The 27,619-nt window shown below is 40.5% G+C and overlaps 1 protein-coding gene and 1 long non-coding RNA gene across 2 annotated transcripts; both read left to right on the top strand.

Annotated features, from left to right (window-relative positions):
* Positions 1-1,324: 1,324 nt before the first annotated feature.
* On the top strand, positions 1,325-15,853 carry TRAM1 (translocation associated membrane protein 1). Its single transcript, XM_061342966.1, has 11 exons — positions 1,325-1,635; positions 4,415-4,478; positions 4,999-5,120; positions 5,320-5,436; positions 6,061-6,119; positions 6,459-6,543; positions 10,078-10,148; positions 10,237-10,341; positions 10,740-10,883; positions 11,847-12,007; positions 15,213-15,853. Exons 1-11 carry the CDS (start codon positions 1,513-1,515, stop codon positions 15,284-15,286), a joined length of 1,125 nt encoding a protein of 374 aa, XP_061198950.1. The 5' UTR covers positions 1,325-1,512; the 3' UTR covers positions 15,287-15,853.
* Positions 15,854-19,569: 3,716 nt separating this feature from the next.
* On the top strand, positions 19,570-21,498 carry LOC133206796 (uncharacterized). Its single transcript, XR_009723884.1, has 2 exons — positions 19,570-19,921; positions 19,955-21,498. It is a non-coding gene; the product is annotated as an uncharacterized LOC133206796 (long non-coding RNA).
* The last annotated feature ends 6,121 nt before the right edge of the window (positions 21,499-27,619 follow it).

The following is a 27,619-nucleotide window of genomic DNA, read 5'->3' as shown; positions in this document are numbered from 1 at the left end:
CTAGGACACAAAGCATCTTTGGTCTTAAATATGAATGCTAGTCCTGCTTAAACCTTTATTTTATATTGAAAAAAAATCTCCAGCTGTGATGGGGAAAATTTCTGTGGCCTTCTCTGTATTTTTAAATACCCCAGAACATCTCTAGATACCAAGTTTCCCTGTCTCCTGATTTAATAAATTCATACAAAACCTCTCAGTACCTTCACTGCTAATAAAGGTGTCTCATAGTTGGAAAAACCTGGTCATACACCAGCCAGTCTGCTCCATGAGTCCTCACTGCTCCATACAGTATGAAGAAACCAACCTATTAAGAACAGCTCATATGATATGTTTGGCACATGCTCTCAGTTCCGGCAAGGCAATGCCAATAGCTGCATCTTAATCTCTTACCCTATATTTATTAGCTACTGGCAGCAAAAGCTGTCCTGACAATGCTAAATTTCAGCCATAAATTACTCCTGTTCTTGAGCTTTCTTATATATATATGCACTGTATCTGCCAGCCAGAACACTGAATAAATAAAAGTGGCATTTATTTTGGGGAACTTAGTTCAGTTCAGTGCAGCACACCATCTCAATTTCTCAAACCTCTTCATTCGTGTTTTAACCTGGCAACAGCCTTCTCTGCCATTGGGCTGGTTTTTTTTTTTAACTCGCATCTAACCTCGCTTTTGGTCTCTTCCTGCTCTACCTCCCGGCTAGCATTTCTTCCCTTCTGGTTTTCCTGTCATTGCAGTCTTCGTTTCTGTTACTTAGATAACACAGGTTACTCCTGGCTATACGTCTAACGAGAGCAGGCGCCAGCGCAGGGAAGCTGTGGGTGTCTTGCGGCTGCGCCTCGGCCCTCACCACAGCGAGCGCGGCCTCCCCATGCCGGCATCCGGGGACCCGGCCCCAGCTGCGGCCGCTCGGGAAGCAACAAAGCTTAGCCAGAGCCGGGGGGGGGGCGGCAGTTGATCCAAGGTGAACCCGCACGGCGCGGGGTGCCGGAGAAGCGGAGCCCGGCCCTGCTCTGACCGGCCGTTGACTGGGAGGGTGAAGGCCCAGGTTGCTCCGAGACGCAGCTACCTCCTCCGCCACCGCGGCGCGACTCAAGGCCATTTTCTGTCACCACTGCTTCGGTGGGAGAAGGAAGCCCTAACAGTGCCCTACGCACGCTCCAAGCTAGCGAACAGCCACTTACAGCACCACCCTCAGCACTACTGCCCGAGGCCCCCGGGGTGGGGAGGCGCCAAGCGGTCGCCGTCGGTGGGTTTGGAACTGCCGGGCACTGCCCCTCACCGTCGCGGGGTCGGGCCGGCAGGCTGGTGGGAGGCCCACCTCCGGCCGACAGGGGCGCTGCTGGCGGAGGGGCGGGGTGGAGCGAGGCGAAACGGCGCGGCGGTTGCTGCCGTTCCCCGCTGCCATTCCTCGGCTGCGCGGCCGCCTCCTCCCCCTCCGCCTCTTCCTGGCCGCGGCGAGGAGCTGTGCTGGCAGCGGGGAGGCGGCGGCGGCGCCCAGCTCCCTGCCCGCCATGGCGATCCGCAAAAAGAGCAACAAGAACCCGCCGGTGCTGAGCCACGAGTTCATCGTGCAGAATCATGCGGACATCGTGTCCTTCGTGGCCGTGATCTTCCTGCTCGGGCTCATGTTCGAGGTGAGGCGGCACCGGCGACCCCGCCCCGGGGACTTCGTCCCGCTTATGCCCCTCCGCTGGAGGCTCTCGGTGCTGGGCGGGGAGGGCGGGTGGCAGGTCGCTGCGGCTGTCCTCCATCGGCGCGGGTGTCTCCCGGCGTACCTGCTCGCCAGCCCGTCCCGGCCCCCGCTGTGTACGGGGAGAGCAGCCGACCTCAGCCCCGCCGCATGGCCAAAGGAACGAGCACGGGCACCATCTCCGCCGGTTACCCTCGCTTCGCCGGGCCCGGCCCCCCAGGGAACGCCCCTCTTCCCCGGAGAGGCGCAGCTCATGGCTGCCGTCAGGACCTGGCTTTCGGATCCACTCGCCGCCGGTGAGGGGAGGCCATGTCCCTCAATCCCCCACCCCGCAGGGCGGCACCGCTGTAAGGGACGGGGCGCGGGGCGGCGTGCTTCCTCCCGCGGCGGCGGCGGGGGGAGTTCCTGCTGGCGGCGGGGTTACGTGGCAGTCGGAGCGCAGCGGCCGAGGGAGGAGTGTGCGGGAGGGGGGGGGGTCTAGGCCCAGTGCGACGGACGATCCCCGCGCTTTGTGTGTGCGGCCCCGCCAGCACTACGGCTCCCGTCAGGCCTTGTGGCGGGAACGGGCGCTGACGTGTGCGTTAGCCGCCGCGCAGGGGGAATGGGGGGGTCTTCCACCACGCTCGTACCCTCCCTGCCCGCGTCCGTTCACGGGGCTAAGCGCAGTGTCAGGAGCCATTAGCCCACAGGGGGGCACGGAACTGAGCCTCTTCCCTCACTCCGTCGGAGGGGTCGGCCTGAGGCCAGGTGTGACAGCGGTGGAAGGGAGCTCTCCTCTCGGGCCTGACCGCCCCGGTGCTGGGCGCGGTTGCAGGCCAGGCGCTCTCCTTGTGCCCCCATGCAGTGACCTAAAACATATTTTGGCTGTTCTCATTTCTCCTCCGAGAGAACTGGAAAGCCAGTTTAACTGTGTGATATCCAAATTGTTATCACTGGTGTCCCGTCAGACACTCCCATTTTTGTTGGCTAAGTGTTTCTGATTTTGGGGTATTTTAGCCGTTTAGAGTTGTGGGCCTTTTTATTATATGATTGGTTTTCAGAATAATTTTTTCCAGCTGCTCAGCACTAGAGGCCAGTGGAGTTAAGAAATACGTACATGGAAAGGAAGGACAGAGTGGACCATTTGGGTTTACTATTAAAAACCACCAAGGTGGTTTTCTGGGGATTGAGGTGAAAGAGATGGGCCTAAACTGTTGCCTTTTATGTTTGCTTCTACTTTACTGTATTACAGTATTACTGGTGAGGTTGGAAGTTTTGGGGATGAATGGATGTGCTGAAGTCTTCTGTTTCCAGGGTTTTTTAATCCCAGCACTGAATGGCCATGTGCCTTTGTTGATACAGATATGGTATGGCCAAGAAGATTGTTACTAGTTTTAAATGTATTGACATAAGTCTTGGAAATCACCTGCTGTGGTTCATGTTCGTATGGTAAGGTGTTCATACTCCCTGGTTCTGAATTGGGACTGTGAGTAGTTGGCAGAGCCTTCAAAGGCCAGTTCTGAGTTGCCTACGGTTTTGAATTGTCCTCTGAAAGCTCTCTTGATGAATAGGAAACCCTAGGCAACTTCACTAAATTAGGCAAACTAGTTGGATTCCCTGAAGTTACATGGAGTGAACCGTCCACTGTGTATTCAGAGATTCCTAGAAAATCCAGGGCTTTTGTACAAAGAACTAGTTTTAAGAACAAATCTTATTTCTTGTGAATGTAGTGTTAGTAACTTAATCATCACTGTAGATACTCTAAGTATCTATCTAAGATTCATAAAGAAGTTTTTGTAAGTCCTGTAAATGCAACAAGGAGGCTAGGTTTTTACAGAAATGAGAAACAATAATAGTAAATATTGCAAAGCCTGGCAATTTTTTCCCTCTCTGTTAAGACATGTAGATTCATGTTAGGATTCAACAAAGATGTGTTAAAGTTGAAAATCAGTTCATATAAAGAACTTGTGCTCCTGGCTATTTATTGGTGTTTTTATAGTATCAACACCCCACCTCTTCCCCCCCCCCCCAAAAAAAAAAGCCTGTAAAACATACTGTCCTCTCCCCACTTTTATCCATTCTGCGTTTTCTTACTGTTCATAATAAACGGGTAATACCACTGCTAAATCTCATTTATTCTGTTCTACACTTCTTGCCAAAGGATGCCCAGGGTCAAACGAATGCTAGTTGTATTGAGCCAGTATGCTGCTGACCTGAAATGGTTCTCCATTCTTTATGCCTTTTCTCCTCTCCTGCCCACATTTTCCAAGTCACCCACAGATTTATGAATGTGATATTGACCTTAAATTTTGTCAAGTTAGAAAGCAGTTTTGAATGAGGTTTATTCTCAGCTGTTGCTGCATGCATCATGGTCTAAGGATTACATGGTATTGTACATTCTGTTATGTAATGATACAGTATGGACTGGAGAAAAATTTGCAGCATGTGGTTTTGCTTTAACATTGTACAAAATACTTGTAAGTAACATTTTTTATGGTATTTCATTCAAGAGATACATGTTTGCTTATGGAATACCCAGAAATCATGCAATGTGTTCTGCCTTTGGATAGCGGGGTGAAGTGGTGCGAGTTGATCAGTTTAGTGGGAGGGGACAAACATGCTGGGGAAGGGTGCTAAAACTATGGGCAAGTGTTTTCACTGAAGTAAACTACATGAAACTGAAACTTTATAGCACTTCTGTTTTTGTTGTTTTTGTTTGTTTGTTTGTTCTTTTTCTCTTTCAGTTTACAGCAAAAGCAGCTGTCATTTTTGTTACACTTCAGTATAATGTTACCATTCCTGCCACAGGTATGTATCTTGCAGGAGGTTAGTATGCCGTACTTTCTAGACTGAGGGTAAGTGAATCTTTCAATTTGAATAGATAATAAGAAATTTTCAAGGACTTTATTTTTAGTAAAACTTAATTTTAATTAATCAGGTTAGGGACGATGTTTCTGTTCTGCTGGATCCATCATTAGTGCTAAAACACCATCTGACTCTTGCTCTGATTTTTGTGAGTAACAGTCTTTGCTAGTCAAAGCAGCATGATAGTTTAACATAATTTTATTGTCCTCTTCTAGTGCATTTGGGTAAGCTTCCTAAGTGCACTTAAGTTTTAATTTTTATAGTATATCTTTCAGAATCAAATTTAGTTTGTGATGTGATGAAGATGACTGTAAACAATCTACCCACCTAGCTCATGATGGTAGATTGACTTATATTTGTTCAGCTGATTTCAAACTCTGTCTGAAAGGCTTCACTTCGAGAAAAAGCTTATTAGCTGTTAAACTGTATTGGTGTCTAACAGTTAATTCTGTTTGTCTTTTAGAAGAACAATCTGCAGAAACAATCTCTCTCTATCATTATGGCATCAAAGACTTGGCTACGATTTTCTTTTACATGCTTGTAGCAATAATCATACATGCTATAATTCAGGAGTACGTTCTGGATGTAAGTACAAAATATTAATTCCTTTCATGAAGATAATTGTCAGGTTTTAATTAGACTTTAAGACTATTAACTTAAAAGTAAACTTTTACATTAAAGCTTTTTAACTGTTATAACATGCATTGAAACTTTTAGGTATTCTAGTGCAGTTGACACATGTTTAGTACTACAGCACATAAATAACAATGGGCTTTCATTTCAGAAAATTAACAGGAAAATGCACTTTTCAAAAACGAAGCATAGCAAGTTCAATGAGTCTGGGCAACTTAGTGCATTCTACCTATTCTCCTGTGTTTGGGGAACAAGTATTCTTGTTTCCGTAAGTATGTTTTCTCTTCTGATGTATTACAAGATTTCAGGAACTGCACTTAATGGTGATAAATAACTTTTTGGCTTATTTTGCTGGTTTAGCTGGATTTAATATTAAAGCAGGAACAAGTTTAGAGATTCTGTAGGTTGTAGTCATAACTGAGTCCAGTAATGTTATTGTTGCTCTGTCTGAATTGATTTACTGTTGACTGAATAAGCTAAAACTTTTTAAACCTCATTATGATACCTCATACTGTGTGTATTTTTTTCTGTGTTGGCTTATTAGTGTAAAATAAATGTAAGAAAAGCCATCATGCGTAGCATTTTGGCAACCTAGGGAATGAATGTGTGAACAGACTGCTGTTGGCTCAGGTGAGTGTGCTTTCAGATGATGGGCTCTTTGCTGGTGGCTGCATGCATATGAGCTTAGCTTCAAAAAAGTGTTTATTTTTTTTCCTTAACATAATGACCCATTAAAACTTTCCTTCTCTTAGTTAAGCTATAAGCTGGTCAGCAGTTTACAAGGGAAGAATTATGGCTATAGTGATGCTGAAATAACCACCTCATTCATTATTCCTGACTAGGAAGTAGCATCTTTGAGGGTTTATTGGTTTTATTGTTTGTTTTCTTTTAGGAGAATTATGTATCCGATCCAACCTCTCTGTGGAGGGACTATCCACACACTCTGATTCCGTAAGGCGTCTTCCTTAGAGGATTGTTGGGAAGAGGAGGGAGTATTTTAAACTTAGGGTGTATCATGTACAATTCATATGCAATAAGTAGTCTGTAAAACTGTATTAGTTGTTAATGTATTTTTGCTCATAGTTATGGAGGAAATTGATTCTCTATCACTTTGTAGCTGCAGAGTTTCTGTTAAATGTTTCTGTTTAAAAAAAAAATAAATCTTTTTAGTTGGTTGGCATTTTTCTTTCTGTAGAGGCAGTGATTAAATGTATTCACTAGCAAGTTTCTGAAATGTTTTAAGTTCATTAATAAAAAGTAATATTCTTTAATTCTTCCTGTATTGTACAGGTTTCAAATGAAGTTTTTCTACATCTTACAGTTGGCATACTGGTTTCATGCTTTTCCAGAACTGTATTTCCAGAAAACTAAAAAAGTAAGTTTAAAATGGAAATGGAAAGAACTCCAAAGCAAACAACTTAAAATAGTAGAATAGTGAATTTCTTTTGCACTTCTAGAGTAAGGTGTTACCCTAGATTTCTTACCTTCTTCTTGCTTGTGCTGCCCACTTTTCCTGATGGAATTCTGGATGCTGAAATGTCTCTGTGAGAAAGTAATTATTTCTAAGTTAAACCCTGTATTTACAATAGCAGTAAAATTGCTATGTATCTGTTGTGCAGATATTTCTCATCTACTAAAAGAAGTTTCCCTGAAAAAGCAATGTGAGATTTTCTTTCCAAACTCTTTGTTTTTTGTAATTAGTAGTCTGAATAGTCTCATTGAAATCGCAGTTGCTTAATGAATCATAATACAGGTGTAGAATATAAGTAGTGAATAATTTCTGAATTGCAAGGAATATTAAACTCCAGGATTTGATTTAAATATCACTGTCTGCAGCAGAAGTTCTGGTTAGTTATGTATAGAAACTTTTTTAAAAAGTTTTTAAAAGCATCCTTTTCCCCCTAAGGGTTTTCTCTGTTAGGGTTTTCAGAACACTGAGTTTGCTGGAGGTTTTGTTGCAGCACACTTTTTGCGTTCCTGGATCTATTTAAGTAGTTTCTTTGCATGCTTTTATTCAGGCTCATTTTACATATGCAGTTTCCTTTTTAAACATGTTACGTTAAAACTTTTAACATGGCTTCCCCAAAGGCAATCTTGACTAATTTAGTGGCCTTCTATGATTGAGTGACTGCATTAGTGGATGAGGTAACAGCTGCTAATGCCCTAAACCTGGACTTCTGTTAAGGCTTTTGATACAGTTTCCCACAGCATTTGTACCTTTAAATTGAAGAGATGAATTTTGTGGGTGGGCTATTAGATGGGTAAGGAATTGGCTGGATGGCTGCTTCCAAAGAGTTACAGTCAGTGGCTCAATGTCCAAGTGGAAGCCAGTACTGAGTGATGTTCTTCAAGGGTCTGTGTTGGGACCAGTACTGGTTTTGTTTATCTGCGTCAGTGAAGTAGACAGTGGGATTTGCATGCACTCTCAGCAAGTTTGCAGATGGACACCAAGCTGAATGGTGCAGTTGATTTGCTTGAGGAAAGGGATGTGATCCCAAGGGATCTTGACAGGCGTGAGGATTGGGTCCGTGTGAACCTCGTGAAGTTCTGTGAGGCCACGTGCAAGGTCCTGCATGTAGGTCATGGGAATCCCCAGCATCCATACAGGTTGGGGATGAATGGAAAGCATGGCCAGCAGGTTCAAAGAGGTGATTTGCCCCCTGTACTCCACCCTGGTGGGAACTCACCTGGAGTACTGTGTCCAGCTCTGGAGTCCCCACCACAGGAAACGTATGAATCTGTTTAAGCGGGTCCAGAGGAGGGCACGAAGATGATCTGAGGGCTGGGGCACCTTTCCTCTGAAGAAAGGCTGAGAGAGTTGGGGTTCAGCCTGGAAGAGAGTTGTCTCCAGGGAGGCCTCTTTGTGGCCTTTCAGTATCTGAAATTGGCTTATAAAAAAGATGGAGAAAATCTATTTATCAGGGCCTGTAGTGACAGGACAAGGAACAATGATTTTAATCTGAAAGAGGATAGATTCAGATTAGATACTGGGAAGAAATTCTTTATGAGGGTGGTGAGGCACTGACACAGGTTGCCCTGAGGAGCTGAGATGCCCCATTCCAGAAGTGTTCAAGGCCAGTTGGGGCTTTCAGCAACCTGGTATAGTGGAAGGTGTCCCTGCTGCATGGCAGGAGGGGTTGGAACTAGGTGGTCTTTAAAAGTTCCTTCCAACCAAAACCATTCTGTAACTGTTGTTGCTGTGACTAGGCTGCGTCTCTGTTGCCAGAGTTCTGCTTTACTGAAGAAAATGAAATAGACATGTTATGTAACCATAGGTCTTTGTTCAAGAGCATAGAAGAGGCTTGGGAAGATAGCAATGAGGTGTTTTGTTTTCATGCTGATCAGACACACTAGAAACACTGATGTTTTGCAGATACACTGCAGATGATGTTCCATATTGTGCTAGTGATATCCTTGAAATTTAAATTAATACCCAAGTGTGGAGGGGTTTTTTTTAACATAAATTCAAGACAGCTGTTGCAAGTAGTAGAGTGTTCTACTGAATAGTAGTGTTTTGTCGGATCACTGTTTGGAATTTTGGCCTCTTAACTTCAGCATTATTTATTTTAGCAAGTTCATCCTTGATATTTCTTTCACCACAATTTAACCTCTGCCATCTTGGCTTCTATGACTTATTCCTTCTCTTGAAGGAGCTCATTTCTTTTACTTGGGTCTAATTTTCAGTACTGCTGATGTGGATAAGAAAAAAAGTTCTTAATTTGGCTTTCTGTATAGCAGTGTATACCTCCACCTGCATTGTTCCAGGAGGCCTTCAGTCTGACAGCTTAAGTGTGCAGAATGTGTTCTTTAAATTTACCTCATTTCTGAGAATAAAGTGCAAAAGGCTCATCCTGGTAGTACTTGGAGAAGCTGAGCATTTGTACTGGCTATTCTCTGGTTTGTCTAAAAGAACTCTCTTTGTTTTCTTTCAGATGATTTAGAGTTAGGTCTTTATCTGTTTTCTTGCTCTTTGTGTGTGTGTTGTGTGCTGCTGTGATGTTTAATTCTGTGCTTTTGTTGGCTTCGAGATGGAATGTTGCATAACATAGCACAGATCTTACAAGAGTAAATTTTTTGGCATTTAAAAAAAAAAGAAAATAATTACATGCATACAAGATAAAGCTGAAGCCCCTCGCTTGAAGTTTAGGGAATCTTTCTAAAAAGCAGGAGTTTCTTAAGCACAACTGAATGTACTCTGCATAGTACTTCAAGACAGATTTGTCCCGTGGTCTAGCTTATTTTAGTGATTCTTCCGTTCGCAGATGGCACCTTCTGCTTTCAGTGTGCTGTGTGTCTGCACTTGAATTCATGTCCCTTATTTCATCTGTGTGTTCAGTATAATGAGGCTGGATAAAACCTAGCTTGAGATGTGACCATGTGGCTTATCATGACTGGTTAATAACATTATTTTCTGTATTTGCCAGCAGCAGTCTGTCAGAATCTTGAAAGATCTTGGATTTTTAAAATGGATGTCAGCGCTTGGAAACCTGTTCATTTTGGGTTCATAGACTGTTACTTTGTTTCTGTAGCAACTTGACCAATCCAATGGGCCACAAACATGCAGAACTGTAGGAAGTTATGCAATAATACATACCACATAAGTACTGTAATAGCCAGTACAAATTCACAGTAGTCATATCAAATAAAACCAGGCCCTTTTAAAAAGCATCTTTTACATGTTTGTTGTCTTTGCTCACAATAGCACAACATACCAAATATTACTGGTAAATAAGCAATAAGTTATATACGTGGAATTAATTATTTAGGCTGAGTAATTCAGTGCCAAACAAAACAGGTTAAGGTAGCTGACAAACCAGGAAGAATTTCCAAGTTCATGGTATTATATAGCATTGTACTATAATGTGTAACATTGTGTATAGTGCGTAATTACTTTCTTTTTTCCTAATAGGAAGATATCTTTCGTCAGATTGTCTACATTGGACTTTATCTCTTTCATATTGCTGGAGCCTATCTCCTGAAGTACGTAAATTGTAAATTGTGTTGACTTCTTTTTCTGTCTTAAACGTCTAACAAAACGTCTGAATGCTTGTTTTATTTGTTTTGATAGTCTGACCCATCTTGGACTTGTTCTTCTGGTATTGCATTACTTCGTTGAATTTCTTTTCCACATATCCCGTCTTTTTTACTTCAGTGATGAAAAATACCAGAAAGGGTAAGTAGACTTTATCTTCTAAATTAGTATAATTTCTGTCTCAAAGCCCTTGCATTTAGCTAACCGAAAACCAAAATTACAATAAAGTTCAAACAGCGTTTGCTTAGAGGCGACAATTCTACATACTATTTAAGTAAATGTTAGTAGTGGTGTGAAATGAAATGAAACCTTACACTATGTACTAATACTTAAAAAAAGAAAAAAATTGGTAGAGAAAGGAACAGCATAAGTTGCTAATATAGCCATGCTAATAACATGCTTATGTTCCAATAGTTTCGGAAAGTATTTAGATAAGTTCTTAAATCTCAAACAGATTTGTGTAGTGAAGCGTAAATATTTGCATTGTTAGTCTTGTGAATGGAAAATTCATTTAGTGTTTGTGGTGTTTTTCTTTGTAGATTTTCACTGTGGGCAGTTCTTTTTGTTTTGGGAAGGCTTCTCACCTTGATTCTCTCGGTCCTCACTTTTGGCTTTGGACTTGCAAGAGCAGAAGATCAGCAGCTGAATTTCAGTACTGGAAACTTTAATATCCTGGCTGTTAGGTAAAATAAACTTGGAATGGTTCTTAAGCATGAGCTGTAAGCCTGTGTTAAATACACAATGTGAGTGATATGGTATTAATGATAGTAATTCTGAATTAGGTGTTGGGTGTTTTCATGCAACTGATGAGATTGGTAGGAATAGCTTACGTAACAACTTGTAAAGCACAGTAAAAAGATTGAAGAATTCACTTTCTACAGCTGAGAGATCTGTAACTGGTTGCTTGGTTTGTTTGCTGTTTTTTCTTGTCAGAAAATCACCCAGAATTTAAAAGAATATCCAATTACAGAAATTACTGTCAAATATATTAGAGAATAGCAGTGAGTTTATTTTTAGAGGTCAAGGCATTATGCTCAGAGCATCTTTGGTCCTGCTTGAAGTTTCCTAGCTCTTTCACTGCCTTTATTACAGCTCCTGTTCCTGCTATGTGCTGTAGAATGTTCATCCAACCACCTGGCCTTTTTATAAATTATAGCCAGAAAAGGAAGTTATTAAAATGTTGACAATGTCAGCATTACCCTGCAGAATTGCTACGCAGAACTGCAAAACTCTCTTAAACCATTTTCAGCTGTTACTGTCTGAAACTTGAGAGGGATACTGAGAAAAGAGAAAGCATGAAAGAAATCTAGTACTTCCTGGTTATGATGGAGAGCAGATACTTTGACTGTGTATCTGCCGTTGTTCAGCTGTGCTAAGCCGTCACCCTACATGAGCCTAACTCTTGAATGGCTTAAAAAATGGGTGCTGCTGGTGGGGAGACAGAAAGGCACAAAAGAAAATCCAAGCAAAACTGAACTTTTACAAATCCCTTTTTTTAGACAGAATGACTCTAATGTGTTTGAGGAGCCTGAGTAAAAAGGCAGTTCATGACATACAAGAAACTATCTGAGTTGGTGTTCTACTTTCTTATTGTATTTGAATGAGAGAAAATTACTGATAAACTTTTACCTGCGTTTAATGTCTAGAATTAGTGTGCTGGCCTCCATCTGCATGACTCAAGCGTTTATGATGTGGAAGTTCATTAATTTCCAGCTTCGGAGGTGGAGAGAGCATTCTTCTTCTCAGCCTCAGTCAGTGAAAAAGAAGTTTGTAACAGCTAAAGGAAAGAACTCCAGAAAAGAAAGAGGTGCGTGTTTTCAGTGTTTCTGTTGCCATGACTTCTCAAAACTTAAGTAATGGAGAGCTTTCTTTAATGCAATTGCTAGAGAAACATTTTAAGTTTAACTTGCAATTGAGATGACTCAGGTACAGAGACAGTATCAGCAGATATTGGGGGGGGGGGGGGAATGAGGGTGTTAGTAAAAAAAGACCTATATATTAACTGTTTGGATTTTCTAATTGGCTGAATGAATGAGTTAGTATGTAGTTAATGCAACATGAGATTATTGTTAGGTATAATTTTATCACTTGAGCAAAATGTGTCATGCTTATTGCCTTATAAAAGGGGAACAGGCATGGGTTTAGATCTGTTCTCGTAATCAATTACTGCTGAATTTTTCTTGCAGTGAATTCCAAGCTAGCTTCTCATTGCCACTAAATTCTGAGGTTTTAGGGCAAGGAGGTGGTTTGATCCATTCAATAAATAAGCTTAGACTGGACTATTTTTACTAAAAATAGAATTTTCTCACTAATTTTAAGGGAAGGTAATATCTACTTACTACTCTAAATCTGTACAGAAGCTTTTGGGAATGAATTAATAACTCAAGGTTTGACTTGGTCATGTCATGCTCTTTATGGAAAGGCCATGAATGCTTTTTCCTTCAAGGAAAATTATCTGCTCCCTTTAAAAAGAAACTCCCCACATTTCAGTATTTCTGTTGTACCAACAGTTAAACTTCTGTGTATTTAACTGCTAGCTTGAATAACTTGTACATTTTTATGAAACTGCTTAAATCATCTCAAAGACTTACTTCAGCATAATCCTTTGCTACCAATCATGTATTGCCAACCTATTGCTTCTTGATACATTGAATGTAACATGTAAAGACCACTTGCGCTGAGAATTGAAATTTATGGTCAGAGAGCAATTCAGTATTGTTTTGGGGGGTTTCAGAGTTTCTTTTCTATTCCAATAATGTTTTTTAGAGCATTTCTGTGTTCCCTTTTGATGATTTGTAATTGCCACAACTTGGCTTTTGTGTGGGGTTAGGGTTTTATGTTTTTGTCAGAAAATCGGGTTGGAAGGTAGTGAAGGTAGTTTCCTATGTAGGCATCCTATTTAATCAGAGCTTCATGTTCATTGCATCTGTCTTTTTGTGGAATTAATGTAAGTTTTCTATGGCAAATATTTTTAAAGCATAAACTTAAATGGGTTTTACACAGTCAAAAATGTAGCAGCTTTTTAAAATTTCTTAAACTATTCATGCAATTTGGTGAAGTTGTTGATTTTCACCCAGTTTCAGTGGAGACTTGAAAGTGGTAAACAAATTGAGAAAAAGTCATTTAATGGGCATGGTGGTTTAATTCACAAAATAATTTAGTTATTAAGGACTGGAGAATTTTACAGCTTATTTTAGAAGGAAAGAAAAGAACTTTAAAATCCAAAAGGCTAGTGTTGTTTCACATTCCTCTGTTTTGAAGATTCCTATAGTTTTTCAGTTCAGAACACTTGCACAAGATGCAGTGAGGCAGTGTTTTTGAAAGAGTAATATACGCAATTAAACTGCTCAAAACAGTCTTTTTTTTGGCTCTTTTTTGTGGTTGGATGGGTTTTTGGAACCAGGGCACAATATGTTACTTTTAGACTGTGCCAAAAGCAAGAAATGACAGTAGAAAAATCCTACTGATGATGTAGGTGGAGTACCCAGGCACATGCTGATTCTTGTTCTTTGTTTTACTTTCACTTGTTTTGACTTAACTGTTTAAGAAAATACAATTTCAGTTAGCTGACTTGGGTCCAGCTCATTGTTTGTAAGCTTGATTTATGAATAACATGAACTTTCTGAAAAGAATCCAAAGTCCGCATTATGCAGGCTTAAAGTGGTGGTGTCATTTACAACCAAATATCCAAACGTGTTGGATAGACTTTGACTTTTCCTGTGTGATTAATTGGACCTATATCTGGTCTCATTCTTATGTTTCTGATTTTGGGTTTGGATTTGGAGCTGTTTTTTTGGAGTTGCTTGTTTGCGTAAGTGGGAGCATTTGGGTGGAGTGGGAGAGAGAGGGAGATCAACAGTTGTTTTTTGTGGGTTGGCCACATTCTGTGGTGATCTGCAATACATCTGCAGATGGAAAACATTAACTAGTTAAAAAAGCCCACAGCAGCTGCTTGAAGTCAGAATGTTACTATAAATTGGAGCAGAGATGTTAAGCGGCAAGCATTATAGCTGGCTATGCACTCTGCTCTTCAGATGTGTTTTTTGAATTTATTTACTGTCAGGCAACATATCTCCTTCCTTTGGTTGTGATAACCCTGAATAAAAGGGATACTTTCAATTCACAGTGGTATCATGTTGCTCCATTTTACTGAAAGTTGTGTGCATTATAAATACGCAGATTGTGGGTCATTGTTCTAGGACAGACATTTCCTATAAAACCTTCTGTGTTACTTGAACAGATTAAAACTCTTGAGATCTTCCAGTTGGCCCAGAAATGGGATAGAAGTTGCAGCTGGTAACATGTTTGCTTTGTATTCTTAGGTGCCTGGTCTTGTGCTTGAAGTCTTTAGGTATACACATCTCAAATCTAACTAGTGTTTTACTTCTGTCCATCTTTTCTGTGTAAATATCTTCATCAGAATATAAATGAATTCTGTATGTTACAGTATATACTTTTAAGAATGTGTGTGTGCATATATATATATAAAAGTTTCATATATATGTGAAAAGCTTGTAAAGGTGAGTGAAAGGGTGCAATTTCAGGAAGAAATAAAATATTAAATGGGTGGGATAAACAATAAAGACTTATACCAGGGAAGGTATTATGTATTTGTACACTATGCCTCCAGAATTTCAAAGGACAGTTTCATATACAGATTGAGTGGTTTACATTTTAAGATAGTATCTTCTAAAATATGATAGCTGGTCTTCATTTTCAGAGTATATATATATATATATATATAATGCACATACTTAAGTGTGTGGCCATGTCAGGAAACCAGACTTTATCATAGTAAAGTTTAAATTTTGAATTTTGTAAAAATTTCACTATAGAGTTGAATTATGAATTATAATAATGAGGTTTTTAACAATGCCGAGGGCTTTTTTTTAACAAAGAAGAAAAAGTTAAAAGAAGTTACTCCTATTTGTACGGGACCTAAAAAAAAAAAAGTTAATAAAATATGAAGTTTTCTCATTGTATTTAAAAAGTGTTTTGTTCTTTTTTTCTAGAAAATGGAATAAATGGAACAGTGACTTCAAATGGAGCAGACTCGCCTCGTAGCAGGAAGGATAAATCCTCGTAAAACTGGGTTTTATTAAGTTAATTGACTAATGTCCCCAAAGAATCTGCTTTTTACATGGATGGCCCTTCAGCACTAGAGATGTTACGGATTAAAGAAAATACAATTCATGTTTTTTGATTATTGCTGTTGTTTTGAGAAACTTTTTTTAAAAGCCATTTTGACTAATGAATAAGGTTTATCTTCAAATACTTGGGTGGGAGGGGAATACAACACTTTTTAAATAACATTGATGCTTTTTTAAACATTTATTGTGATGAAATAATTTCACTTAGTGAGGATCACTGTTGCAATGTATTATTTCCTTCCAGTTTTTGTAATCTTGGTGATATATACTGTTCTACCAACTTCACTTTTTCCAAGTTCCTCAAGAAGTATTGCAAGATTGAGGTAAAAACTTAGTATGCATTTTCAGATGCTCTGGCTTTTCAGATAATTACCTGGAGTCAAATTTACAGTTCAAATTGGGATTCCAAGACCACACCAATAAACCTCTTTATTGTGTCATTATTAGCTACACAATGTCTGCTCTAAGAATTGCCCCATGTCATTAAAACAAAACTGAACTAATTGGAAATGTTGCAGAGTCTTATTGTTTGTTGGTTGGAAATCTTGTACAAGGAGCAAAAAATCTTTTTGAGATATAGCTTTAGCACTTGAACGTTAGAAGGGAGCGTGTATGGTCATAAGAAAAGTTGATTTGAGTAGCACTGTTAACTCCTGTCCGTGCTTTAAAGTGTACGTATCTTGGAAAATTAGTGTGCATTGGACCTTTTTTGAAAACTTGTCTGTCTCATTTTAGAGGGTGGAGGTTCTTCCAGTGTGGTGTTTGTGTTTGTTCTAGGAGGCATCTTAATGCTCTGTGAAGAGGGGAATTTTGTAGATAAATGGATCGAGTTACAAGAAACATTCCTTTATTCTGACTGCTTTGCTTTACTTCACCTCTGTTAGGAAATGGTTTGATTTCTCCTAGATATATTTTTATGAAAAAGTATTTAAAAGCTACAACTTCTTAAAACTGATTTGTTGTGCCCTTTGCTACAACTGGAAAAATCTTAATTTAAGACTTTTTCCATTATCTGTCTTTAGTAATTGTATTCAGTGTGAAGCTTTGTCCAGTTAATTTTCCAGTTTAATAAGCAGTTAATGTTTCTTGTGTACTCTTCTGTAACGGGTATAATTCAACCAGTTTCACTCGAGAATGAGTTGGAGGTTTAATTCAGTCTTAAGAAGTTGCTAAATCAGTCTTTCAAGTTAACCCAAGTTATTATTGCTTATTGATTGAGAGGAGTAATCATGAGCAGTGAAGCTGATAAATAAAATAGTTTTAATTAAAAAACTGTTACTATAGTTGAGTTTATACCCAACAAAATTATAAATCTGCTTTCTGTATCTTTTTAGAGTTCAGTTGCTTTACTATACAGAATAAACATTTCTAGTACAAAATCTTCTCTGCAAATAACTATCCATTCTTCAATTGTTTAGTGCTATTGAGAGTTATTGCAGTATAATTTATTCAGTGTTTTGAGTCATTTCAGTCACAGTTCCCATGTATTTGCTTCACAGCTCCTGAAGTGGATTTGGTCTTGCTTAGTTTCAGAACTCTGGGGCAGCATGCGCTGCAGTATGCCCAGTTGGCTTCTCTGGAAGTAGCTATAGTGTGTCTTTAGCTGAGGAAATAAAACTCAGTTGATGAAACTGAATCTGTCTGATCTGACCATGAAACTAGAAAATTTGAACTCAGAAATTTTGAGGGATTGCATATGTTAAATATTCACTACATAAAACCATGCTTCATGTCTCATGTTTCTATACACACCTTCACAGATCTCATTATTCCATGTGCCTTGCTCTCAAGTTGTACCTTAAGCCAAAAGGGGCAACTTTTTAAAGTTTCTAGTCTGGTACTTTGACTCTAAGTCAGTTTGCTTGTGATACGTACTTCTTCTGGGGCTGTCAAAATCATAAAGGGTGGAGGAACAAATTCTGAAATGAGCTTTTAAGGTACTTCTTGAGATCTTTTAAGACTTACCGGAGTCTGAGGGTTGTAGTCGTTTTTTCCCTGAGGCAAACTATTTCTTGTAAACCTCATGCTTTGGCCCAGTAATCTTGAAATGTGAAATTTGGGTTCATTTTCAAAAACTTCAAAATCATATATTGCCTGTTGATACTACTTTTTGTCTGATTTTGGCCTTATGGGTATTCTTGGCCTTTAGACTTCTTGAAAAAGCACTTCTATTTCCACAATGGCTTCATCTTCATCCTTGCCTTATAGGAGTTTTTGCTTTTTTCCAAGTAAGATAGTCATTTCAGTTGTTCTAGAATTTGGATAGGGTGTCAGAAACCAGTATCTTCTGTCTCCTTGTGGCATTACTAAAACTACGTATTTATCATTTTGGATGAGGGCAAAAGCAGTTTTTAATTTTCTACCTTGGGGTGGAAGCACCTGTGAATTTAGATTTTGAGGCTTCAGTTTCTTCTGGTTGTTATGACTTCTTTTGGCCTAAGATTGTTGTTCGCCTGGGTAACTTCTTTTATATTGCTTAAAATTGATTTTCAAATGTTACTGCGTTTTGGCTCTTTGTCTGTAATCTGGGACTCAATAAGCTGGAAGAAGATTAGTTGTCTAATCATGTTTTCTTAATTATGGAATCAGGCAAATTGGAAATAGGACTGTAATAATGAGCTCTTCAGTCATTTCCATGCCTAATAAAACCATTTTTGCTTAGGCTGTAGTAATTTATCCTGGTCAATTACCAGGTCCCACAAAGAAAAGGCTTTGTCTGTGTAGATGAATTTGAATTGAGTAATTGATACAGACTATGGATAGGGTGTTTGTTTCTTTTTACTCAAACTCCCTCTTTCCTGCCCCGTCTTGTCAGAACCTTTCAAGACTTACAACAGATTATTTCAAGACATTGTTTCCCCTCCCCAAAGCCCATTTGGTTTATGTGTCAGAATCTAGTATTTTACTTGTACTGAGTAATTATGTGTAACTTCAAAGTACAAACAAGGACCACAGAATAGCTGAAACTAATTCTCAGAGTTTTTATCTGGACGCTTTCTTCTCTTGACTACTTGCAAAAATTGAATTCTCCTGTGTGAATTATTCATGAATGTGGCTCTTAGGAAATACTGCTTTTCAGGTGATCCCATGCCCAAACTTAGGAATGATCAATGGATTTACCATGCAGAGAAAATGCATAGGCTATTTTTGCTGATGGTAGAATATGCTGAAGGTAAATTAAGTATGTTGGGATAATGCAATTAGATAATACAGTAGTTACTGATAAGCATTTGATGTTTTTTCTGAGTACTTGTTTCTTTGAAAATTTTAGTTGTGTTTTTGGAGATATGCAACCCAGAATTGTGATAAGCACTGTGGTGCTTTTGTGTAAGTGGACTTCTGTAGAAGGGGTTAAATACATATCTGCAGCCTTGCTCTTTGCAGATTTCTGGCTTGCTGCACCTCAGGTGATTTTGTTGAAGGCAAAACTGGATATTAAAGGGAAGGAATCATTTTCATGCTTGTGCTAAGTTGGATGTAGGTTGCTGCCAGAATTGGGGTTCTGTCCCTTGCTTTGTCTAGCACAAGCCTCTCTGTTTGCATGGTGAGCTAGATCAAGGAGCTAGAGTGGCTGAAAATTAGCTTGTTTGCTTAGTTGTTTTTCCACTGGATTAGTTGCCCAATACTAATCCTGGAGGTATACAAGTATTTATGTGTAAGCAAGAAAACATGCAGGGAAAAGGTGGATCAAGCTCTATGGCTGCTACCCCTTTCGGCTGCATGTTTGGGTGAAAATTACTCTAGATTACAATATGAGTTGGGAGATCTCATCAAAGGGCTTCCAGTCATCTATACCAGAAGGAAACTGGTCTCTCTGGTAGCTCCTAGAGGCCAAACTTTGTAAGAGTTAGTGGATTTTTGTCAGATACGGTGTGGAAAGGGGAAACTCAATGTGCTTTACTGACCTGAGATACCCTTTTTGGGGGTTCCAGGAAGTGCAAGATGATACGGGTGGTGTAGAAATAGCAACTCTGAAAATGTAGTTTCTCTTGGATTAGAAAAAACAAGATTACTTTTCTTACCAGCTGGGAAACTGCGTCTTTTTTGCTTTTTGGGAGAGTGATATTTTTTGTTTTGTTGGTTTGGGTTTTTTTCTCCTCCACATGAAACTTTCATGTATTGGAGTAGGTCTTCCAGACAGCTTCTGCAGTTCTGCAGAATCCTGCAAGAATTGCACTGTCTGCCTATCTAGGTGTATTGAGGGGGTGGTTGGTTGGTTTCCCTGTTTTCCAGAAGTTCACCAGCTGATTCTTAGGTCATACTTGGGTTTAGTTCCACTTGTGACCCAGCCCTTTGGGCCTGTGCTGTAGAAGACGGAGACAGGCAGCTTAAGTAGGCTCCCTATACAGTGTTGGTTATTGCAGTCCTAATTGTTCTCTGTGGAAAATGGCAGTATTGAAAGGGCTTGAACACCAAGAAGAGACAGTTGTGATACTTGTAGTGTTTACACACTGGTGAAAGCATACATACAGAGATACTATGTTCCAGGGGCCTGTGGTTTAATGCTTGGAGGCTGTAGTACATCTTGTTACACAAATACTTGGGTTACCTCTTGTACAGGGTATAAGAATGTCCTACAAAATGAAGGTTTTGGGAAAGTGTAGATCCCTTAAAAAGAATAAGACTCTTCAAAGGACTGATGTCAGTTATCATCTGTTCATCAGATTTTGATTTCTCATGTTGTTAGTTGTGGATTATCTTTAGAGCACAGGGTTAGCCCATGCTTCTTGTTTTGGGTTGTTTTTTTTTTTATACATGGTAGGTTGATGTGATGGATGTGTGGTGGGTATCCCCTCCTTTCACTGCTCCCTGAACTAGTCGGTTTAGGATTTACTGGGCCCAGTTCTGTACACATACAGAATTTGGCGTGCTTTTCATAACTAAAATAAAAGTGGTGCTGGAGTGTTTCTGAGTCAGATGTAAAAAAAATAAGTACATCAGTATGTTGAGTGTCATCAGAACACATTTATTGGGAACTGAAACTCTTTAGGATGAATACATTATGATACAGCTTGTATTGAATTGTAGCATTTGGATGTAGTTCACATCCAGCTAGCAAGTGCCTTTATGGGTGAAACAACTGCTGTTGGCATCTACAGCTGTCAGTTCCCCTTCTGTGAACAGTGGGTGAGGAGTGCTGGGCTGCAGCTGCAGTAGGCTGCTTTCTGCCTTTTAGAGAAGTTCTTTTGATGTTGACAAGACAAAAGGCGACAACTCTTATTTGAGGTTTAAAAAGGAAAATACAACCTATGTTTGAATTCAGTGCGCTTGCTCTTGATCCCTCTGTATGTGTCCTGTCACTTTTATTTTAGGTTTCTGCAAACAGTTGATTTTTATCCAGTTCAGGCATGGCAGATCTGTGATGTGAGTGCCAAAAATGCCAGCTCCTTTTTCTTCTTTTTGTTTGAAACTTTGCAGAATCAGAGCAGCAAGTGTAGTTTTGTGATTTGACAGCTTCTCAGTATTCGTTTCTTGCCCTTGTTTATTGTGGTTAGCATTAAGGGTCAGGCATTGTCATGCAGCACAACACAGTTATTACTTCTTCATTCCATGCACAAGAATATTTAGCAATTCGATATACCGAAATGACAAAAATTTTAGTAAGTTTCCACTGGTTTAGCAGTAATGGGTATTCCTGGATGGTTTTGTTTTCATCCTTATTGCAGTTTACTATTACTTAAGCTCTCTGACTCTCTAGTCTGTAGTTTTGCTGTATCCCACTTGAAAACTTATGGTCTAGAACTGGAGCTTTTTGTTCTCCTTATATGGGTTATAAATGTTGAAGAATGTATCTTGTGTTGTAATGAACAGATGAAAATTCACTCATGGTGGTGAGAATACTGTAACAGGGTCAGAATTTCAACTCTTGAACTCCAGAATAGAAGCCAAGCCAAAACTCTCTTGTGTTCTCATGCAGGTGATTCCTCCTCTTTGTTTCTTGATTAATCATTATCTGTGTTTTGTTTATTTAGATTGTAAGTTCTTTGTGGCAAGGGTTGTCTCTTGTGTGTGCGTGTGTGTGAGCGCGCGCATGTGTATGTGTGTACCCAGGACAGTAAGGTCTGGAGTCCAGTCTGTGGAAGCTGTAATAAACAATCACCTTGTTATTGTTTTCCTGGATATTGTAATAAAGAGTATCAAATAAAAACTGTGCTTGAATAGTCTGTTACAAAAATGGAGGCATGTAAATTGCATCTGGCTTTGTTTACAGTCCAGCAGCATCAGTGGCAGAGATACTGGTCAAAGACAAATACAGTGTTGTGTTTGGGTTTATGCACTTGAACCAGTGAACACAGAGCCAGGACATCGTTGGCTGAATCGTTTGGAACTCAGGCTGAAGCTCGAGCTTGCACAAAATCACCAGGAATTCAAGGCTGAGTTTCTCATCTCCTGTCAAGTTGGGAAACTGCATTGGTCCTCCCACTTGGGAAAGTGGGCTTGTTTACACAACCATTACAGCAATGTTTTGTACCCTTTGAATAGCACTTTCAAACTTGAGAGGGTAACCACAGCCTTAGAGAATACTAGAAACTGCCCTGGGCAATGTATGATGTGGCCTGGGAGCTTACTGTGCAAATTGAAGCATCTCCAAGCTCTTCAGCTAAACAGCTTTTAAAACCTTTGTAGTCTTGAGCTTCACTGATATGGAAAAGTACAATTTCATCCAGTCTGAAATTAAACCCCTACACTGATACACTGATCTAGGCGAGATGCTGGGGAACTGAGGACTTGCTCGAGTTAGGGAAAGTTAGACTGGGTTTAGGAAACCATTGCGGTGAGTGTGACCCTCCTGCGGGTTTCATTTGGTACATGGTTGGGGGGTTGACTAGGTCCCAGGATCACCTCAGGATACATCAGTTCACCTCAGGATACATCAGATCATTGCTTTTGAAGAACTACTGAACTGCTTACGCATTCTTAAAACCTGCATTCATAACTTGTCACTCGTCAAATTAATCAAAAGAAAATATTAATTTTCCTGATTCTTGGCTTTGCCGATAAACTGTAGTTTAAAAATAGTGTTAGAAAATCAGAGGAAAACTTGCAAGACCCAGAAGCACCTTGCCAATAGGTATTATCTGCCAAGCGAGCACAGGCATATAGGATGATTATAACGAGTCCTGCGTTATGTTTCTCCTGCTGCACCTCTGAAAATCATCTTGCACTGCTGCCACTCTCAGAATGACACAGCAGATACTGATGGGAGGTGGAGTAGATGGAGGCTTGAGAGCCACAGCGTGTGATGAGTGTGGGATGTGGGAAAAAACAGCCACTAGAGGCCACCACAGGCTGCCTGAGCTGGGCTTGACGTACAGTGTCTGGTGGTAGCAGGCAAAAATACATGCAGAGGGCCGTGGTTTTGCTGCACTTTAAGCAAAAATCACTTATTTCCTTTTGAAAAGCATCTCTGTTGTAAGGCAGCAAACAGAGCATTGAATTAAATTAGATACAACTTCTTGTAGTTCTGGATAATAAAGCCCATGTTATTTTCTGCAGGGCTTGTAGGGTGTCCTTACTTGGCCTGAAGCTACTCCCTCGCTTCTGGTTGAGAAAATGGCACGTAGACCTCCAGTATTAAAGCTTTATCTTAACCCAGAAGTGCAACATCTTAGATTAAAAACAGCGCTGAGAATGCAAAACCTCAGATTACATCTACAGGCTGTGTTCAGTTCTGTAAGCAACTACATGGTGCTGTGCCAGATGCTGACTTCTTTGCTTAATCCTTGGGGAAGGGGAAAGTACCCAAAACCTGATCTGTTTCCACCAATTTTTGATGCTTTCAAAACAAAGTTACTGTTAGAGGAGCTTATAAAATTGCTTCCTGAATTGAAATGTCAGCTCTTATCTGCCAGTAAGAGACCCTTATTTTGTGGGAGTGTTTCTTATGGGCATCTCCCTTTAGCTGCTGCAGAGTGAAAACTTGCCCTGCAGTTGTTAAAACAGCTTCTCAGAAGATATAAGTTGAATTTTCCAGCTTATATATTTTGCCTTTAATCATGAGGAAATACCATGTTCCGTTAGGATATGCCCCTTTTTATATAGAAGGAAGTTTTTGGGTGGCACTGGGAAACACTATGGGATACACTAATCTTTGTGGTTGTCCTTGGGGTAATTTTACCCTAATCTGCCCAGAAAATAAAACATTGTGCACTGGCTTTAGCTGTTCCGGGCCCCGATAGGCTTGTTTTTGCTTGTCGGAAAGCGTTGCAGTGCAGGGTGATCTAGCTCTGGAAGAATAATAAGAAATATGGCTCTCCTTCAGGAATGTCCTGGGACTTCGGTGGAGTCTGGGCAAAATTTTCCTGAACATCTGGATTTGGGTAGTCCTGGTAAGAGATGGCGAACTGGCTGAATCATGTTATGAGCTGTGTGTGCCTTGATTCGTAATGCATTAAATTGCCAGTGACAGGTTTGAGTGTCTGGCTGTCCTGAGCACCAGCTCAGTATTGCTGCACTTACCTCTGAGACACGGGGTGTACAAAAAGTCCATTTGTGTGGCTCTACATCTGTGGAAGTGCATTTGAGAACAGGTCTCAAGACTTGGAGTGCTGACACACAGAAGGTACAATGTCGAGCACTCTTGGTCTGGCTATTGCTTTGGAGACAAGACGGCTGCACTCAGACCTGTAGGGATGCCACAGGAGCCAGGAGCTGCGGTTGTGCTGGAAGCAGTTGATTCCCTCAGGACTTGAATATGTACTCCCATTTCCCCACCACCAAAGCCTGCCCTGCTTCAAGAACTGAGGAGATTTGAAATGGAAACCTTTTAATTTATAGCGATAAATGCAGCTCAGCAGCATGGGGGATATTAGGAGCCTCGAACTAAATAAGAGTATGCCCCACCCTGGAGAGAATGATGTAAATCGTTCTAATTCTTGGCAGTGGTATTTAAGTTTTGTTCATAGTGTGCCATAAAAAAAACCCTTTCAGACATTGTAAACTGTCTGTGCTGTCAAGAAAACTCTCAGAAGCTTTCTAGAGGAAAATTTTTAGAAGGTGAAGGAAATGTTGGTGTAGTTTCTAGATGCAGCATGAATGGTGCCATAGTTCTCTTGACCCTCTCCGTTCCTCCTCTCTTTCTCTCTCCCCTCTTCCTGTTCTCTGCCCCACAAGTCAGCAAAGTCATGAGAACGAGCCCAGTGGAGGCTGAGAGAAACCATAGTTAACCCTGGGGGTTCCTCTTACAGAGGAGCCTGTCAGACTTCTCGTCTCCACAGCTCCTCTGCAAGAGCTGCCACCCTGGGCAAACCCAGAAGACCACGAGCTCCAGTGTCCTACCTTCATGGCACTGTACGGAAAGGACGCGCAACGGAGGGAAGTGTCATCCTGTGTCATCCACCCAGTTTCTGGCAGTCATCAGCTAAGGGACTTCTGAAGCATCTGCTTGCATCAAAACTTTTATTGCTTTTTTTATAGCCACCAATAGAAGTATTCTACATGCATTTGTGTAATCCCTCTTGAACCCATTTAAATACTTGGCATCCACAACACTCAATAAGTTACACAATTTAACTATGCCTTGTTTGGGAAAAGTATTTCCTTTGGCTTGTATTTTAAACCTGATGACTTCCTTGTGTGAGTCTCAAGTAGTGAATAATCATTCCCTCTTCATCTCTTTCATACTACACATGATTTTATAGGTTTCTTTGTTTCAAGCCTGGGGGTTCCCAGTCTATTTAGTATTTTCTTGTGCAGAAATTGTGCTGTACATCTGATTAACTGTGCTATCTTTTGTGTGCCTTTTCTACTTCACCTAAATGCTTAGGCTTACATGTTATCTTTAGTTTATTGAGAAGTAGCTCCCATCAGTTCACTGACTTCTAGACCTGACTTTTTTATCTTAAACCACATTTTTCTGATACACATTTTGCATCGTCTTAGCTGATCTTGCTGCATGCTTTTGTGTGTTGATTGAGTTGCATAGCTATATTCCTAGAACAGTGAAATGTCGACATGCTCTTTTTAGGACATTGATTGGTGATGCAGTATTTCTGCATAAGGAAAATAAACAGTAACTTGCCAACAGGGGAGCAAAAGGCTTTATCTAGAACACAGCCTGGTCTTCCTTGGCCATGCTCACTCTCCAGTGGCCTGTTGGGTTGGTTCATAGCGTAGTACCCATGCAGTGGTTCCCTTTTGTTGTTCTTGCTGATGCTATTAAAACATCTTTTAAATGATTCAGGAAAATGCTTTTCAATGGTAGTGTCTGTATGCAGATGCCTAAATGAGCCATAATGCATCAGTTCTGCAATATTTCAATAGCAGACACTGGCTGTTTCAAAGGTCTGGGATCATGAGGTCCTAAAAAAAGGCAGCGTAACAAATTAACCCCTTTTGGCAGGAATGTTGCTGGTCTGCCCTCATTGCTGGGAATAGCTTGGATTTCCTTCACTGGAGATCAGCTAGTTCTTAAAGGGTCATAACTGATCACAAGACATAACTTTTAGGAACAAATATCTCCAAGGTATAGCTATTCCATGAGTTGTTATGCCGTTTTTTTGGGGGTTTTTTTGACCTTTCCCATTTTATTAGTTACTTATCCTTGCTCATGGTAATTTCACAACATATGAAGTTGATCTCTTCCAGTGAGGAACCGTCTTTTGCAGTTCAAAGCAATATGGCTTGATCACCCGACATCAGCCTTCTAATACTTCCAAAGGCAGACTTATATGTGATAGCAAATTCAGTTGCTGCATAGTATGGTTAAGACATTAGCTTGAAAACCACCAGTTAAATTCTGTTTCTGAATCTATATTAGTCTTTTTGTGAACCTTGGACTGATCATTTTAAGCTTTCTACATGTTCCTCTCTAAATAGTGGATCATATTTAGCTCACATTGATACTAGGACACTGACTTAAAAATCCATGACCTAGAAATGTGTTTTATCTGCTGTGCCTTGCAGTTGCTGCTTTGAAGAAAAATGGTAACTCCTTGGGTTCTGTGTGGCCAGGAGGTTCAACTTCATGGGAAAGGTTGTCAGAAATCACCAGTAACTTCAAAAGCAGATTTTCCTGTGCTGAAAACAAGATGCTGTGCTGTAGTACTTTGGATTTTCCATACTTTCAACTCAAGAGTCCTTTGACCTGGATATCTGACTGACACAGAGTTAAAATAGCATGTCTGCTCTAGGATAGCTAACAGCACCAGGACTTGCATTTAAATGTGAGAAAACATGATCCATGTATCAGACAAGGAGAACTGGAGAAGCATTATGTCCTCACCTTACAGCAGAAGTTGATGAGCTGGAACTGAGAGGAACTGGAGCTGATGGTTCAAAAGCTTCTATGGTACTCTGGGGTTGAATTACAGTTCAGCCACTGGATGTGTGCACTGGAAATGTTGCTTTAGATGTGTTTTTAAAATTCACTTGAAGCCAGAAAATATGATGATATTTAAAACCAAAAAAAAGAAACTTAAAAAAAAAAAAAAGGAATGAAGAAGGGTTTGAGAGCTCTACAGACTGTGGAGAGCCAGCATTTAGATAAGCTTGCAAGTGCCTACAACAAAAAGAAGAACTTTGTTTGGGAGTCACATGCCTATGAGGTTGCTGCTGACTTCAACACTGGGGTCTGAGGTACAGTGCAGCCATTTATACTGTGTCCCCAGAGGTTTGAAAACTTCTCAGGGTTTTCCCCCCCCACACTCTGGCACTCAGTCTCTTTTCCATGCCTGCAGCTATGAGCAGCGTTCATATCTGGGCCTGTAATTTGGTGCGGTTTGGGACTTCCAAGTTCTACAGTGCCCCTATGGTTTTTGGCAGCAGCGGAGTCGCTAAGCGGCTGAACCTTCTGATCTGTGTTCAGTCTGCAGATGAACATTTCATCTAACACCTCCGTACCTGTGTTCCTCAGAACAATCAGACTCTTGATTGCCTCCTCCCTCCTTCCTCCCTGCCTCCCTCCCTCCCAACCTGGAGTACAGCGGGGTAGCTCCACAATGGATGACTGTAATTCCAGCAGCTTCTGGAGGACTATAAATAGCCTTAAATAAATGTGCTAAGGATCCAGCATATTGTCTGAATGATCTAAAATTAGATTCCTCTAATGTTTGTGCATCAGTCTTCCTTTGCTGCAGGAAAATGAATTTCTCTCCGAGGTATTTAAGCTTGAATTATGGTTCCTTAATGATGGGGGAGTGTGGGGAGGCTGTTTGAGGGGAAACTCCTGTATGGTTGGGTCTAGCTTTCTTAAAAGACCGAGATCAGCTGCAGCCACTACTGAGGAGAAAAAGCAGCTGCAAGTTCCTGGAAAGCATGGGCATACATAG

The sequence above is a fragment of the Neopsephotus bourkii genome, unplaced genomic scaffold (assembly GCF_033783945.1).
Source record: "Neopsephotus bourkii isolate Nb327-2 ecotype Australia unplaced genomic scaffold, CSIRO-AGI_Nbou_v1 NB_1820, whole genome shotgun sequence".
Classification (NCBI taxonomy): domain Eukaryota; kingdom Metazoa; phylum Chordata; class Aves; order Psittaciformes; family Psittacidae; genus Neopsephotus; species Neopsephotus bourkii.
This window is presented reverse-complemented; position numbering and strand designations above follow the sequence as displayed.

Excerpts from the sequence above, each read along its gene's own strand:
- TRAM1 (XM_061342966.1), top strand. The coding sequence starts at position 1,513 with ATGGCGATCCGCAAAAAGAGCAACAAGAACCCGCCGGTGCTGAGCCAC. Across the intron at positions 4,479-4,998 it reads TGTTACCATTCCTGCCACAG|AAGAACAATCTGCAGAAACA; the intron begins GTATGTATCTTG and ends TTTGTCTTTTAG. Across the intron at positions 10,342-10,739 it reads GATGAAAAATACCAGAAAGG|ATTTTCACTGTGGGCAGTTC; the intron begins GTAAGTAGACTT and ends TTTTCTTTGTAG.